This window comes from Colias croceus, chromosome 6 (assembly GCF_905220415.1).
Source record: "Colias croceus chromosome 6, ilColCroc2.1".
NCBI classification, from domain to species: Eukaryota; Metazoa; Arthropoda; class Insecta; order Lepidoptera; family Pieridae; genus Colias; species Colias croceus.
In genome coordinates, this window is record NC_059542.1 from 2857842 (window position 1) to 2874137 (window position 16296).

The window sequence follows — 16296 nt, forward strand, 5'->3', positions numbered from 1 at the left end:
GCCTATTTATATCCGATCATAAATATAGAGCGTTAAATTGTGTCATCTAAGATCTATACACACACTCAAAACGGAGAGTGCCTAGGTTTATTTTAGTTATTTTCGGTATTTTGTTATACATTCTTACTTACGTGGCTATAGTCTGTATTGTTACTTTATAGAACTGCGTTTTAGAATAGGTATTTGATTGTGATTAAATCACTTCGAGACTATTTCATAAAATAAAATTAAACTTAACAATACTTAGAACATAAAAAAAAACGTCGTGAAACATTGTATTTTGTATGCATTTGTAAAATCTATCTTTTCTTCTCTCTCAAAAGACCTATAACGATATATGTATTGTATGTAAATTGCGTTGTTTACACAGGTATTCGCGAGTCAGCAATAGAATATAACGACGATAACATGGAAAGTACCTATCATGGAAAATGCTACATAAAAGTTCACGAACTATTTGTGAGCCAAAAATTCGAATCCCTAACCCTTTTGCTTTCAATAATCCCAGACCGATCCTCAATTATTTAGAGATTGGCAACACATACCCTATTCATTTTGCTTTTTTTCTGAAAATGTATACTACCATTTTAAAATAATAAAATAACGAGTTTCTTATTACCTACAAATCACATAAATATAGGAATCAGATAATTCATTTATTGAATGTTTTGTTTACAATTTATAAACTAGAATAACACAATATAAAGCGGAACATTTATCTGTAAGTGTAGTTTGTGTGCAATGCGTTTAAAATTCGTTTCCGCTGAAGTTTTGTTTGTACGAATAGTACAGATAGCCGGCGGTTTTGAATTTTTAATCGTTCGAAAATATCCCAATTCAACCGCTATTCTTTTTGTAGTTTAATCTGTAGTAAAATAATCATTTCTCGTAATCATTACACGCATCTGAAGCTGTCATGGGCTTTAAATTACATTGAGATTACAGGTATTAAGTTGATATTACCACACTCGCTTCTAATTACATGTGCAACGGTATAATCTTTATACCGTAAAATCCAGTAGTGAAATTGAGGAAATGAAACAAATTGCTCGATCTTTGTCTATTATATACGATCATTAGATGCCATCACTTAGTACTAAGTATTTTATAAGTACGTAATAAACATAGCAATTTATACATTGATTTGAAATGTATTTGATACTTTTTTTGCTTTTTTTAAAGTTCTAAATATTATTACAACAGAAGAAGTTATTGCTAACAGCGTCTGTTTACCACAATGAGTATTAATTTTTTGTGGAACACGTAAAAGTTCAATTCAATTAAAATAATAAAATTCTAGTTGTTAAGTTTTTGTCTTCCATTTAAATTCTCTCCACATTTCAACCTACAATTTTACATCAACATTACGCTTTATGTACTTTCCCTTTCTAATAAAACTAGACCATGAATATTAGAATAAACAAATGAGCTGTTTATCCGCCAGTCATCGCACAAAAGAGCGCGTCACCGTTGTAAATTGAGATATTTCAGCTTTATAACACGTCTCTATTGTCCGCGGTTGACATTATTTCCGGAACGCATAAAATAGATGACTTCATAAAAGCCCAACGAGCCAGCTTAAAGTCAATTAAAGCGGCAGATGGTTTACGATCAGAAGGTGCTATTTCCATGGCATTCATGACTCAGTGGATAGCGCAATGGTGTCTGTCTACAGTTGGTTAATTTGTCACTTAAATGCATGAGACAATTGTATATTAATAGCTTTATAAAACATTTATAGACCACCAACGTATTCGTTATTTCTGTCAAGGCATATCGATCCATGTAACTTGTGATGTAGGTATTTCTGAACGAGTTTAATATCTATTTATACTAGGAATTAAATAGAAAAACTTACCGGGCTCTCACAGTTGTAACAATAACACCAGGTGGCTGTTCTTCAGCCACTGATGCTACATATAATGCCTGCTCGAAGTAAGGAGATTGATTCCTCAATTCCCTTTTGACTCTTCTCGCTATATCTGTATCATTTAGCTCCTGGTGGTGATACACAATTTTCAGTCGATGGTCAGAGTCAATAATATTTGTTCGATCACAATTGAATGTAAATAATACAGAGACTTTCCACATCGGTTCTTGGATACACACATCATTACTTGCAACCAAATCTCCTTGGCTACTCTCTATAACAAATCTTGGATCACTAACATCTAAAAATTGCACTTTACACATTTTTTGAACCGTCCGTGGCAAAAATGCCGTCAAGGAATTCACAAACTGTGACTTCTTCAAGCATATCCCTTGCCATCTATCCGTGGTCGGTATTGAGAAGCTCGCATACGTCTCTGATATCCACTGCTTAGCCTCCGCAATCTTAATATCTACAGACATATCAAAGGGTACTAATAGAGATCGTTTTCGCCTACTTCTATTTCTAGCAACGTAATCTTCAAACATATTGCTAGACCAGGGATCGGCGGTGGACAGAACACTAATTTGACTAGAGCCCAATTCATTTTCTTCTAATAATCTCCAGTCTATACTCTCGTGATATATTACTTCTCTTTTATCTCTAATGTGCTCGTCTTCATACTGCATCGCAGAGTCATCCTGATCGTAGACTCGATCGAAATCAATGTCATACAAGTCAGCGCGTCTCCTGCTGCAGTCGTCGCCTACTATTAAGATTCTAATTGGCAAGCTATAGTAGTCTATATCTCTGATGCGTTCGGAGGTAGAGTCGACGTAGAATGTGAAGAGGTTGGGGTAAAGTACGCCGTCACATCTTAACCGCTTGCGAAGGGTAACGAGTCCAGTTGTCCGGTTGACTCGTAGGATGTGATGGACGAAGTTAGCGGTGCGGTGGACATCGATGGTGTACGTTCGTTCGGAGCCAAGTTTGTAGACAGCGGCATCTATGACGGTGTGGCCTGGTGGAGCTGTATCGGGAATAAGGATGAGGTAGGCGCGGGCGGCTGACAGCAGCAATGCCGTCAACACCGCGTGCGCCCACCGCGTCATTGCTAGGCTTGTTCACCTGCAACACCTACGCCTCGTTCTTCGTATGTGGTGGCCCATCTGAAACGAACAGAGAGATTACGTTAGTTACCATTTAATAATAATATGATAGTTCCGTAAGAAACAACTTTCTGAAACAATTAAATAAATATGTTTCCATTCAAAACGCTATTTTGGTTTAACGGTTATGATGTTTATATTAGCAATGGCTTATGGCTTATGTTTAGAGAACGATGGAAAATCTCGAAATTTGCAAAATTCAAAACTTAATCCCGTATAAGCTGCAAAATAAGCAGTAATAACAATTTTACGTATAAATAAGTCGTCTTATCGCATTCAATCCTAGGATTAGCGCGCCAAAACATAATCTCGTGTTAAATTCATAGCGGGTGATAATTACCGTTGGTAGCGTATGGTGAAATTTTGGCGGGAGTTGGGAACCATGTGTTTGCGCTCGGTAAATAAGCTCCCATTGAGTGATAAATGATTCAACATCATCAAATCATAGATGCGAATTTAACGTTGCTATTTCTAATAATTTAATATTGTTCTTTAAGAGAAAAAGGATTATAACAGCGAAAATATCCTCTTTCGATAATGCCCTTTGGGAAATTGATTTAGGGTAACAATAGGTAATTAAAGTGATAAAACTTGATTTACTTAAAAAGTTTTGTGTTTAGGCAAGTAAATATTTACATAGTTCCTAAAGTCATGCATTTTCGATTTAAAACAAAAATTATACTAAATCGAAAATTGCCGATGTGTTATGTTGGAATTAACAAAATCCTCAATACACCTAACATTCCTATTCTTTACGCATCTTAGTTATGTAGGTCTTCATCTTACCTACACATACAATTTTTATGACCCTCAAAAATTCGCAACACTCAGATTCAGATCACAAGCGAAAACACGGTCGAAAAGGGGATTTTTCCATTACAAAAATTGGCATCACCATAGCGCCTAACACTAATGGTGCTATCTATTAAACGTGTCAGGAATTGCCGATTCGATTGCTATCTACGCCATTGCCCGGTCATTTGACATTTATTTATACGACAGATATAAAGATACGAAATCCTAAATGATAGACGGTTTTCATAGATAGTATGGAAGTAGCGAACGTTTTTTTTTTGGTCGTGTTTTATTTCTTAAGTGAGTTTATTTATATTTGTTGTCAATAATTTTTGTCTCTAAAAGTCATATCAACTATGTAAAAAGATTTAAAAAAATGAAGACTCTTGAATCTCTATTTCATACATTTCTTAAAATCTTACATTCTTGTTGATATATTTAAAAACTCAATTTCCTTTTGCGACGGGTCTTTAAAAGAAAAGTAAACAAACAACTATAAAGTACGTAAGAAACTATTTTCTTCTTTGTATTTAGTTAAAACGGAGATTAAATGTAACAAGATAATACATTTAAATATTGCAGCTAAGCTTAGCCTTTATAACTTAAAACATTACGACACAAAGGAAGTTTAAATTATAAATTGTATTGAGATATTAAATAACGGTAGGTATCTATGCTTTTTGTATTTTCAATTCCTATGTAAAAAAAAAAAACATTTAAAAGAACTATGGTTTTATTTTTATTTTCAGATGAAACCACTACATAGTACCTATCTCTATAAAACATAGTCGCTTTCTCTGTCCCTATGTCCCTTTGTATGCATAAATCTTTAAAACTACGCAACGGTTTTTGATGCGGTATTTTTAATAGATAGAGTGATTCAAGAGGAAGGTTTTAATATATAATTTATTAGGTTTTAGACATAGCGGGCGAAGCCGCGGGCGGTAATCTAGCAATTTATACATGAAACATGTGAGGCGAAAAAACTTTTAAACTGAAACTAAATAATAGAGATTGAAATTATCTAAATAGATTATTAAATTATTTGTTTAGGCATTATATATTTTCTCACCTGAACTTTTCATGATATTTAAATGTAATTATAAAGTACTAGCGGTCCGCCCCGGCTTCGCCCGTGGTACATATTTACGTTTTCTCTACATAAAAACCATCCTCGTACTTCAAGGAATATAATAAAAAAAGAATTATCGAAATCGGTTCAGCCGTTCTCGAGTTATGGAATTACAACGAAAAGTGGCATTGATTTTTATATATTAGATATTAGGTTTTAGACATAGCGGGCGAAGCCGCGGGCGGTAATCTAGCAATTTATACATGAAACATGTGAGGCGAAAAAACTTTTAAACTGAAACTAAATAATAGAGATTGAAATTATCTAAATAGATTATTAAATTATTTGTTTAGGCATTATATATTTTCTCACCTGAACTTTTCATGATATTTAAATGTAATTATAAAGTACTAGCGGTCCGCCCCGGCTTCGCCCGTGGTACATATTTACGTTTTCTCTACATAAAAACCATCCTCGTACTTCAAGGAATATAATAAAAAAAGAATTATCGAAATCGGTTCAGCCGTTCTCGAGTTATGGAATTACAACGAAAAGTGGCATTGATTTTTATATATTAGATGAGAATAAATGAATAACCTTAGATTTTAATACATAAAACACTGTTATTAATGTAAAAACACATATGAAAACAAAATTAATTAAATTGTCAAGATAATTCTGACTAAAATAAAAAATAAAATACACTAAACAACATTTCTTAAAAAAAATCCAGGTATTGAAAACTTAAAAGCAATAATATATTGTTCATTTTCCCGCCTATTACAATAGGCACAGATAACAAATGGCGACGTATAATTTATATACCACTTAAACAAAGAGGTTGTAACGCTCAGAATTCCAATACCATATCTCAGTACAACAACAACGAATAAATAAAAATTTTCGGCGTATTCCTCTTAAAATAATACATTTCATTGCGCCGTTTTGCACAAAATATTATAGTCGTTTGTTGTGTTCAATTTTAAGACAGACATGCCTGAAGTTAGCGTATTATTGAGTTTTTTAAATGTAGTAGTCCTTTATGTATGAGAGATATAGAGATATTTAATTAGATTGAGTCAGTAAATAAGTCTAAGTAAGTAGTAACTATATTTATTTGTGTAGTTATTTCCCAAGTCAAGATTGTATTTTACATACTAATAAAAATTCCTATCACACGCATCTTACGCTCCGTATGTGGTCACATTTGTAAAATTTGCGACTTGGTGTGAGCCCTTGATGAATAGGGACCCTGGCGGCCCGAAACTGTGATCATTTATCTTTCTACGTGATTTACTGCATTACAACTATACACTTTCCTTGATTTTAACCTGTATGCGTAGTAAGTTTAAATTTCAATACTGTGTTACTCTGAAGCTGGTAGTTATTAATAGTTTCAAGCCAATAAATATATGAGTTCGATTTTGTTCAGTGCAACTGGAATTGGAATTTTAATAACATCTGTATCGCTTACTAATTACTGCGTATGATTAAGTATTGTTTTATAAAAACTTGAATTGAAATGTTACCGGTTATAATATGAACGATAAATTATGATAAATAATTCGACTTATTATAACTTTATTGACGTGTTATATTTTATTGCTAATTTATAAGAATTTATATCTATATTTTTATGAACATGAAAGTTAACGACATCGTACGCGGTATTAAATTGTAATCCGACAGCTTATTAGTCACAAGAAGATATAATAAGTGGAATTTATAACTTCATAAATAATGTAATACTCCTTATTTAACACATTGATGTCATATTTACTCACATATATGTATACAGATAAATTTAAATTTTCTGTACCAAACTGAACTAATGTTCAGTTAAAATTGTATTAGTTTAGTTGTTCGTTGCAGTCTACAGACGTATGGAGAATACTTTTCAAAACACAAAGATGATAGAAAGTGAAATTCTTACTAGGTCATATTAAAGTAATTATTCAAAAATCTTTAAATTAATTGAATTTCTTCTTTTCTTTCAGTTACCAATTCTTTTTCATAAATAGCACGAAAATACAATGTTTTAGTTTCCTCAAGCGTCATTTCCGAGAAGGCGGGACGTAAAGTTTACTTTGTAATAATATATTTTATGAGAGCTTTCGATGCACGAAATATCGTCGTAAAGCTCTGTCTCCTATTTTGCGTCTAGAAAACTGGCTAGTTCGTATCGAATATTAATATTTGTAGAAATCTATGAGTAAATATGGAATCGTTTTTGCGTACTACAAATATATTATATTACTTCTAAATTACTATATAAAGCTCTCTGATGGTGCTGCGAAAAGCAGTGTAATCAAACATTACTAATTTCATAAAAGGGAAAGTTTACATGATTACTTGCTACCTATACCTACTCAAAGGACTAAAATTGCATATACCTACAGAAATTATTTTTGCAGTACTTAATAATATAGATTATAGACAATTATAGTCGAGCCAATTTAATAGGCAACATTTGACGTCTATCAATTTTATCTTCGAAGAGAGGTAACCTGCTTAAAAACATCGATTAAAGTGTATTAATCGATACGGATTTGAAACATTTGTCAATCGAATTTATTAATTTATGATGATTTTTATTCACAAGTAATCAATGCATTCGATTCTAGATGTCAGATTTCGATTTTTAGAGTAACGTCTCTAGTATTTAAAAAGAAAAAAGGTTTATTGACACAAAATTGTAGCGACGTCAGTTCTTCAATTCAGAAATTGTTTATTATGTTTAGGATGGTTTATCAGTAAAATGAAATCTAAAAATAACTTGTATCGGTCATTATTATTATAAATATGTAATCGTAATTGAAAAAAGTAAAGCAAATGTGCAGTTCTAACAAAACGAAATATCATGTTATTCTATGTCGTCGTTACTAGGTTACGTTGTTGAATTTTGTTGAACTGTCAAATGTTGCCTATTAAAATGGCTCTACTATAGGTATGGTAGGTAATACAATATAAGTATGATGTATATTATATATTATTCTTAACTAAACAATGAAATCTATCTCGTCATGAACTACAATATCATATTTCATATTCTGAAACTTATTATACCTGTGTTATTATTTGGTATTTAGGTTCATCATCGTCGATCATTAATAACTCGATTTTCTATCTGAAAGTAACAAAGCATATTCTCAATGCTCGTTATGTAAGCTATAATTCTATACAACATAACATCATACAATATTAATGTGATAATAAGTGCGTTAACATAACCTAATATTATGTTTGGAAATGTAGAGCTGTGTTTTATTGAATCCCACCAAAAACTGATTTATTTATCAATCTTGGCAGTATGTATTTGTACCTCGTATACCAGAATAACATCTAAAGTTTATAAATGCTAAACGAAAAGTGCACAGATCATATCACATCACGTTTTAGAATTAAGCAATATTGAATTAATATACTTACTTTAGTTGTATAAAACATCCTCATTGACTACATTCTATAATATACTACATCTATAATAGGGTAAAGCATTAGAATATTCTTACTTTATATTTATTATTAAGGAATGATGTATGCGCGATCTGTCGATGCCGATGTACCCAGATAAATAAATAAATGCTACCTTTTTGTTCTTTACATAATATCGGTTTTAAGGTAATAACTCTACAGTCCCAGCGAGCGAAGCCGCAGGCGGTCACATTATAAATTACGCCAAAATGGAAGTCGCGGGAAACGGCTAGTCTATAATCTATATCATAAATAATGTTGCAAGCATTACTACTTTAAGACGTAATGTATTCGTTTTAAACATAGGTATGCAGTACTAGTTTTAATATGTTCCAAACATTTACAAGATTTAAACGCTAACTGAATATTTAGTTCGTCAACAACATTAAAATAAAATACTGCGTCAGGTGTTAAGAAACTATTTCCTTTTTAAACAGTTTACGAACAAACGGAGTGTTCAAACTGTGAAACATTGAGTTAGTGCAATGTTTGCGAAGTCATTGACCTTGGGAATACTGTAGAAGGCTTTATTGAATGATTTACGCCTCACACTGTTCCTATCTGAGTCTAGAGACTTGGGAAGTTTTTCTTGCAGAGTATTTTACGTTTATTCACGGCATTTTCTTTATAGTATTGGTAGAAGTACTTTGAAATTGTTACATTTAGTACATTCAACTTATAAACATAACTTTTTTACGAGATTCAGAATAACTTCATAAGCTGCAGCATAAATACATGATTATGTATCCAATAAATAAAAATACTTAATAATAAAAAAAATCAACAGATCAGCACATAAAATTTAATAAATACTTTGCAAGTATTCGATATTAATAAAGTTATTAAACGAGAAATCTGGTTCCAATTAAGCGTCAATAATGCGTAGACTAATTAATCAAACATGAACAAATTTAGAATACCTCAAGCAATTAAGCTCATAATAACGGTGGGCTATAAGATTTAATCAAGCTATCATATAATATGATTATAGCTGCAACATAGTGATATTATGTTTTAATTTATAGTGAGTGAAGAATTTCAGTACTGAAAGAAGGTAAATTTACAATTCCTAACTGTGTAAGCAGACCAAAAATAGACAAAAATATGAAGTTTGGAGAATGTGTTTTAAAACAGTATTAAGGTACAATAAAAATATTTCCTACATATTATCGAAAAATTACGAAATACGTTTTAACTGGTAAGATTATCTTGATCAAGATAATAATGTTATTAAATTATTGCATCATCATCGACCATGATAAAAATCTGATATTTGGCAAGTGAAAATTACGATCTTAATTTACGTTAACATACAATGGAGGGTAATAAAAGCGTGTTAACAGGGAATGTTTGATCCATTAAAGTCATCAGGCTTCAGTACTTGAATTTATAAAGTATTGCCGTATCGACCGCTAGAGGTCGCCGTCCTATGATTACACTCGATACAGGGAATTTTATAATATGTTCTGTTCTAGAAACCGTACTGCGTTTTAATCATTGAATACTTTAAACTAGGTTAAACTGTAACTGGTAATTTTGTAAGTTTACGGCAATTTTGTTGCGCCAAGGAATATGGAATATTTTATAGCTTTGCATGTTTTGAATATAATTGATGGTTGTAAACGATAGGTACTTTATAACCTTTTTAAAAGACGAATATAATATAAGTTACGAGTTAACAAATCCACTTTATGTGAAGAAAAACAATCTTATTCAAACACGAAAAACAAATAATCACGTAATTCGTCTTCCAACCGCCAAGCTCATTTACTTTTTATGTCCATATCAATTTCATCCACTTCACGGTGAATCCGAATCTGACCAGAAACAAAAATAAAACCTCTAATCATGGTACTAATGGAGACGAATGCGGTGTAATATCAAAGACAAATACAGCCGTGGTTATGATGTAACACTGGTCATTCCAATGCATTATACAGTTTGGAACAATTGGCTGAAGAAGCTATTTTAAAAAGCTTTATAGCTTCACATGTATGTTTGTGGGTGTGTATGTACCCGATTCTCACTTTTCAAGGATCGGTGACAATACCTACAATAATTTCATATTATAGCATGATTTTTATTGATATATTTTATTTCTGTTTAATAGATTTCATAATTTGTAAGCTGATTACTTAATAAGGTTCACAGCAAATAATAGAATTAAACAGACAGAAATTAAATTATGAATAATTATGAACATGAAAAAGCTTAACTATTAACTATCAAAGTACCAACAACACTTGCTATAACAACCATAATACATGCTACTATTCATTTAGATATCTACGTACTATTCAAGTGTAAACGCTACAAGTTTCGGATAAAAACAGCCGGCAAAGGGAGAAAAGAGTGTAACTGAGAGCTTCGTTATCTAGACGTAGACGGCGCACGTGTGAATGGCTATTTGACGTGTCTGATACACTAACTAGGCTAAGAGATGACGAACTATAAGTAAAAATACATGAAAATGTATTTTGTTAGGAATTACATGAGTGTTTGGTTTGGTTATTTTTGTTAGAATTTTATATTTTTCTATTAAGTTTTTTTACGTAGGTAATAATTAAAAAATAATGGTATTTAGTTTCATAAGCTTGTATTTGTAGTAAGTTATTTATTAACGTCATTGAAAATTAAAATCCATATAAAGTTAAGATATAATATATCTTAACTTCAAACACCATTATATTGAAACATTTTGTACATGACGAACACGCCGAAACTCCACTCCAAAATACTTTTCGTAGAAAATTCTTTACATTTTTATCTTCTCAATGAAGTTCTATAAACATGTCTCGAAAGAAATCAATATTTTTGTTGTATTGTAAACTTAGATTGTAAACGATTTCTTTTTACGCGTCACTTTAAGTACACTTCACTGTTATAAGACTATATGTATATTTTGAGCTTATTTTAATATTTAATAATGAAAATGAAAAGTCACGCTTAACCGAATAAGTTACTATATTTATTAAAATAAGAAATAAAACTTTTCCACAGAACAAAATGATTTATTTATGCACTTCATATTTTTCTCTACCGTTGTCTTCATAAAAATATTTCATCATACACTTTAAACATTGCAATTCCACAAAGAAGACTCAAGATTAAACAATTTTATTTAGCAACTCTGAGCTTTAAGTATTACCTCCTTAATTAAGAGGGAAGTTGAGTGGTCTGGAACTCACAATGCCAGCTATCCTCTCGGTTTCGAAGGGCGTTTATTGTTCTCGAATCGTTTTTCGTAAACTCATGTGGAAATTCTGGAAACTTCGGTTTAATAAGGCTTTAAGTTAAATTTGAACAGCTTACCCGTTTTAATTAGGAAGATTAAGAAACGGTTTCTGTACTTACTGGTAATGTTTCTGAGAGCTTATTTAATAATTTTCCGCACAAAGTAAATAAATAGAAAATATGATATTCATTCTGAAGACCAGGAAGGTGCGTATTGATAATATTTTAGAGCTTTTCACTATTTGTATTTGCCCAATTATTATAAAGTGTTCTGTGCCCTAAATAAAGTAAACGTGTTCAAATTTTTAAATTTACTATGAATTTTTCCATGATATTCGTTGTACCCTTTATGACAACTATTCGGGTCACCAAACATTGCACCCCATGATCTATAAAATGGTATTGCTTTAAAAAGTAATGTAAGCATGATTGAATCTCACTTTTTATGAATGTGAATTCTTGTAACGAGCATGATCATTTGGAACGAGAATGGTTATAACAGTAATACTCTATACATAATATGTAGTTATAAACTCATTAGTGCATAAGCATGGCGAAAAGATCACTTTGTGGCAATAAAAAGACGATCTTAAGACGATATAATAATATGGTAACATCAAGATCTTCGATGTAGGTATTATGTTTGAGTGTGGTTTGAGTATTTCATAGTACGATATTATATTATATACTATCTGTTATTAACTTACCGCTAAGCTTACCCCATTCTAATCTTTAATTTTATCTGTGCAAAATTATGATGACCATAGTTTTCAATCGAAAGGTATGGATATATTTTTTTAGATTTTCTTCTCATTAATCTCCAGAATTATAATTGAAGGGACTTCACAATTAAGAAAAATATAATAAATTATTCAGAATTCTGTGATATAGAGTAAAATAAGAAAATAAATAAGGCTTTATAATTAAGCAAATACAAGGAATTGATCACCACATAATACCGATCAAAAACTTCCAACTCCAGGAAATTAGAAAAGAAAGGTCGGAAATATTTAAAGGGATATATTTTCTGAATAAAATACTAAGATACCGAAGGAACCATTACTGGGGTTACGTTTGAAAAGGAAGTGAAGATCCCATCCATTCACCTCGCCGCAGAGCGTTATATCGTCGATTCAATACAATCCTTTGTGCTGTCGGAAAATAATGGTGCACCTTCCAACAAATATAATATCAAGATTCTTTTAGGTGTGGGCTTTAATAGGATTATCTTTTCCGCTATATTCACTTTGATGTTTCATGTCTGTAATACTGAAAACCATGTGTGTAGTAAGTTCATTTTTGAAAGCATTTATTTTTAAAATAAAGATACACTTTACTAGATTTCCTCGCAATGAATAACCGCGAAAGCCGGGAATTCCGGGAATCAACCGCGTAATTTGACACAATCATAACCAATACCTATACAATTTTATATCCATTACTCTCTCTTTCATTACCATTCTCATTCCTCCATTTCATCAATTAAATGAAATGATTCTATTTCAGGGAGTTTAACTTTGAAAACCGACCAAAATATTTAACAAAGTCTCATTCAAAGCGATTCCGTTGAAGCTTTGTACGAAGGCCTATTCACTGTATTGTCTGCTTTGGAATCAGAGTAATTTCTGTTACAACCAGTTTCAGTGAGCTTCGAGATAATGGAACTAAAGTATAGATTGTGGAGGAAATTTTCAGTTGCGGACAGTTCAACTTAGAGTGGTCTATTGATAGCCCGGATACTTCGTTTGGGTTGTTATGGAACAAAGTTTATAGAACGTTTCTTTAGTACAAATTGTAAGTTTTATAGAAGAAAGGACTTACGGATGTATGTGATTTTTAACAATAGTTAAAGCTTTAATATAATTTAATTACAAGCATTCGTTTCACAACATATTTATTAAATATATCTACGTTTACTTTATAATATCATCGTCTTCTATGAGTAATAAGAGTATACTTACTGACTTCGTGCAATTCTAAACATTGTGTACCTACTTTGTTTTTTATATGACATAGGTAAAATATTTAATACCTACTTAGACCAATAAAATACAATACAATACAGCCATATTAAATCATCAAAGTACCTCTCTCTAGTCTCCTTTATAAAAATCCTTTTCTCCTTAGTACTTTTATTAAATAAAAATAATAATAGGATACAAAGTAGGAAGTATGGAGAAACCCAGGAAATTAATAAAGCGCACCAAATTAGCTGCGCGTAGGCGCCCCTAGGTCTACCTATCTAATAACATCCCACAGGAACTTTGTCTAAAAGCCACCTGTAATTGATACAATTTTGTACTAAGACGAAGGAGTTTCTTTAGGTACCTAATTAAATGTTTTGAATTATGGAACTTGTGGCTCGAAATAACTTTCCAAGCACGTATTTATATATTTTTATATTGTGAAGTGTAAAGATACTGGATTATTATGTAGTTTGTAACAGGATTCTACCTGAAAGACAATGGACTGATCTCGGTGTTAGAGCAAAAGCTCGCAATCATCTATTTGTAAAGAAAATTAATCAGTGAAATGTATTGTTATTCTCCCTAATACATGGGATACTTGAATATGCTCTTAATAATCTTAATTATATATGTGACATGAGTTGACGGTTCGCTTTCGCACTCCACGGTACTTCACGGAACTCTGATCCTTAAAATGGAGATATCCATGCCAAATCTATTCAAAATAAATTGAACGGTAAACCTGTGTAGCGTAAAATACAGTTAGACTTTATCTTTATAATATTACTATGGACTCTTTCAACATGCGTTGAAATTTCAATGAATAGACAATTTGAATAAAATTAAATTAGCATAACATAATGAACTAAATGTATTGTTTATTTATGTTAAACAAATGCCGTATGTTTTAATAAAGACCTTGCCATACAATATTCATAATGAGATCCATTATCGTGACGTCATAACTAGATTCATTCGTCATTTTGGCCTTTTGTGGTTTTGTCCTATTCAAATGCACTCACAGCCTGGCCTCATTAAAAACAATTGTTTTAAGCTTTGGTACGAAATGCAGTCCTTAGTTTGTGTGAATCGCCTTTCTCTTAGGATAAAAGAGCGTTTGCATGATACCCATATGGAATGTTCTAGGTAAAAAATAATCATGAAAATTTTGTAGAGCAAACATACAATAATATAAATGACATACATTTTTAATGAATGCTAAATCTATTATTTTTGTACTGTGGTCACTTTTTTGTGTTATAAAATCACGTATAGAGGTATAATTTTAATAGTATATAACAGATATCATTACAGTATACTTATAAGTTATAACTTTAGTTACTAATCATATTAATATGTACTACTTACTACTTACTTGCTTAACTAGCTCTGCGATCCAAACAGAGTAATTATGTAAACTTCTGTAAAATATACACAACCCACTCATCAAAATAAATCTTCAGAACGCGGATACTGCTCAATAAAATACAGGAATCTCAAGGACGTCTTAAGAAAAGCAACATAGCAAAGTCTTTCATACCCTAAGGAGTAGGGAACCCTCTTCAGCCACGTTTCACGTATCGATGGTGCTCAGAGAGTCAAGTGTGGCTCAACCCCCACTCAGCAAGATACACATTTACTTAGCAAGGGTACAGGTGTACAGGCATTTGGCCCAAATCTCCAAATGGTGTATAATTTATGTAAAATGATAGGAATAATTCTCATTTATTACGCGATACTTATGAATTTATATTGTATTATGTTTGATATTGTTGTAACGTTAGCATTAATAATGCATGAGTCATTAATATATATTTCTCTTTCATTAATGTATATATTATATTATGCTTCATATTTATCTCCCTTCTAATCTCTTAGATAAACGGTACGTAAAATTGTATTATTTGATTGCCAACCATTCATAAACAAATTATTCATTTTGGGACAGATCGATACGCTATCATCGTAAATAAATATGTATATAATATATAATACCTGTGCGTATAACCGATTTCCACCAATAAATAAATAAAATGAAACTTACGTAGCTATATAAGTATATATTTTGTAAACCCATAAAAAGTGCTTACCAAAACATTCATGTCGTTGTATGGCTTCTAAGTGATGATCCTTACTATAAGAAACGTAATAGTGTTAACCTCATTTTTAGTTCTGTAATATTACCCTAATGGAGGTCTTATCGAAACTGGGAAACTTATTCATGAGCTTTATAGAATTTTGTCGGCTTTCGCTTTATATTAAAAATTTATATAAATAGAGAATTGATTTTGTAATACGTATTCATTGTACCATTTGAAATATAAAGTAGACCAAAGTAAGATAAAATTTAAAACATTGTTATTGTATACCTGTCTCCATTTCGGCGTTATATGAGACTAATTAATATTTTTGTTAACTCATCGCTTTAGCAAGAAAAGCAGATTCAACAGTATCCGAAAATTCCAACGAAGATTAATAGCTAAAGCGTAATTTTGAGTTGAAACAGGCGCTAATTTGTAGCCGTGTGCAAGCGTATTTAACCTAATTAGTTAAAATTATGCATGGCGTTGGTAATGCGAATAAAACCATTTCATTCATGTGTTTATTCACGTCAAGCTTGGATATTAATTAAAGATGTAAACACTGTGGTTTTTAATTTATAAACTTTTGAAAAGATAAATCTGTAACGTATTTAAATTTTCATATGAAGTGAAT

General features: G+C 31.4%; 1 protein-coding gene across 1 annotated transcript in view; it reads right to left on the minus strand.

Moving 5' to 3' along the window:
- LOC123692826 (protocadherin-like wing polarity protein stan) overlaps positions 1-16296 on the minus strand; it is a 136570-nt gene that overhangs the window by 37162 nt on the left and 83112 nt on the right. Inside the window, exon 3 of the mRNA XM_045637624.1 lies at positions 1859-3039. Coding sequence (XP_045493580.1) covers positions 1859-2982 — 1124 coding nt within the window. The 5' untranslated portion in view covers positions 2983-3039. The remainder of the gene's footprint in view (positions 1-1858; positions 3040-16296) is intronic.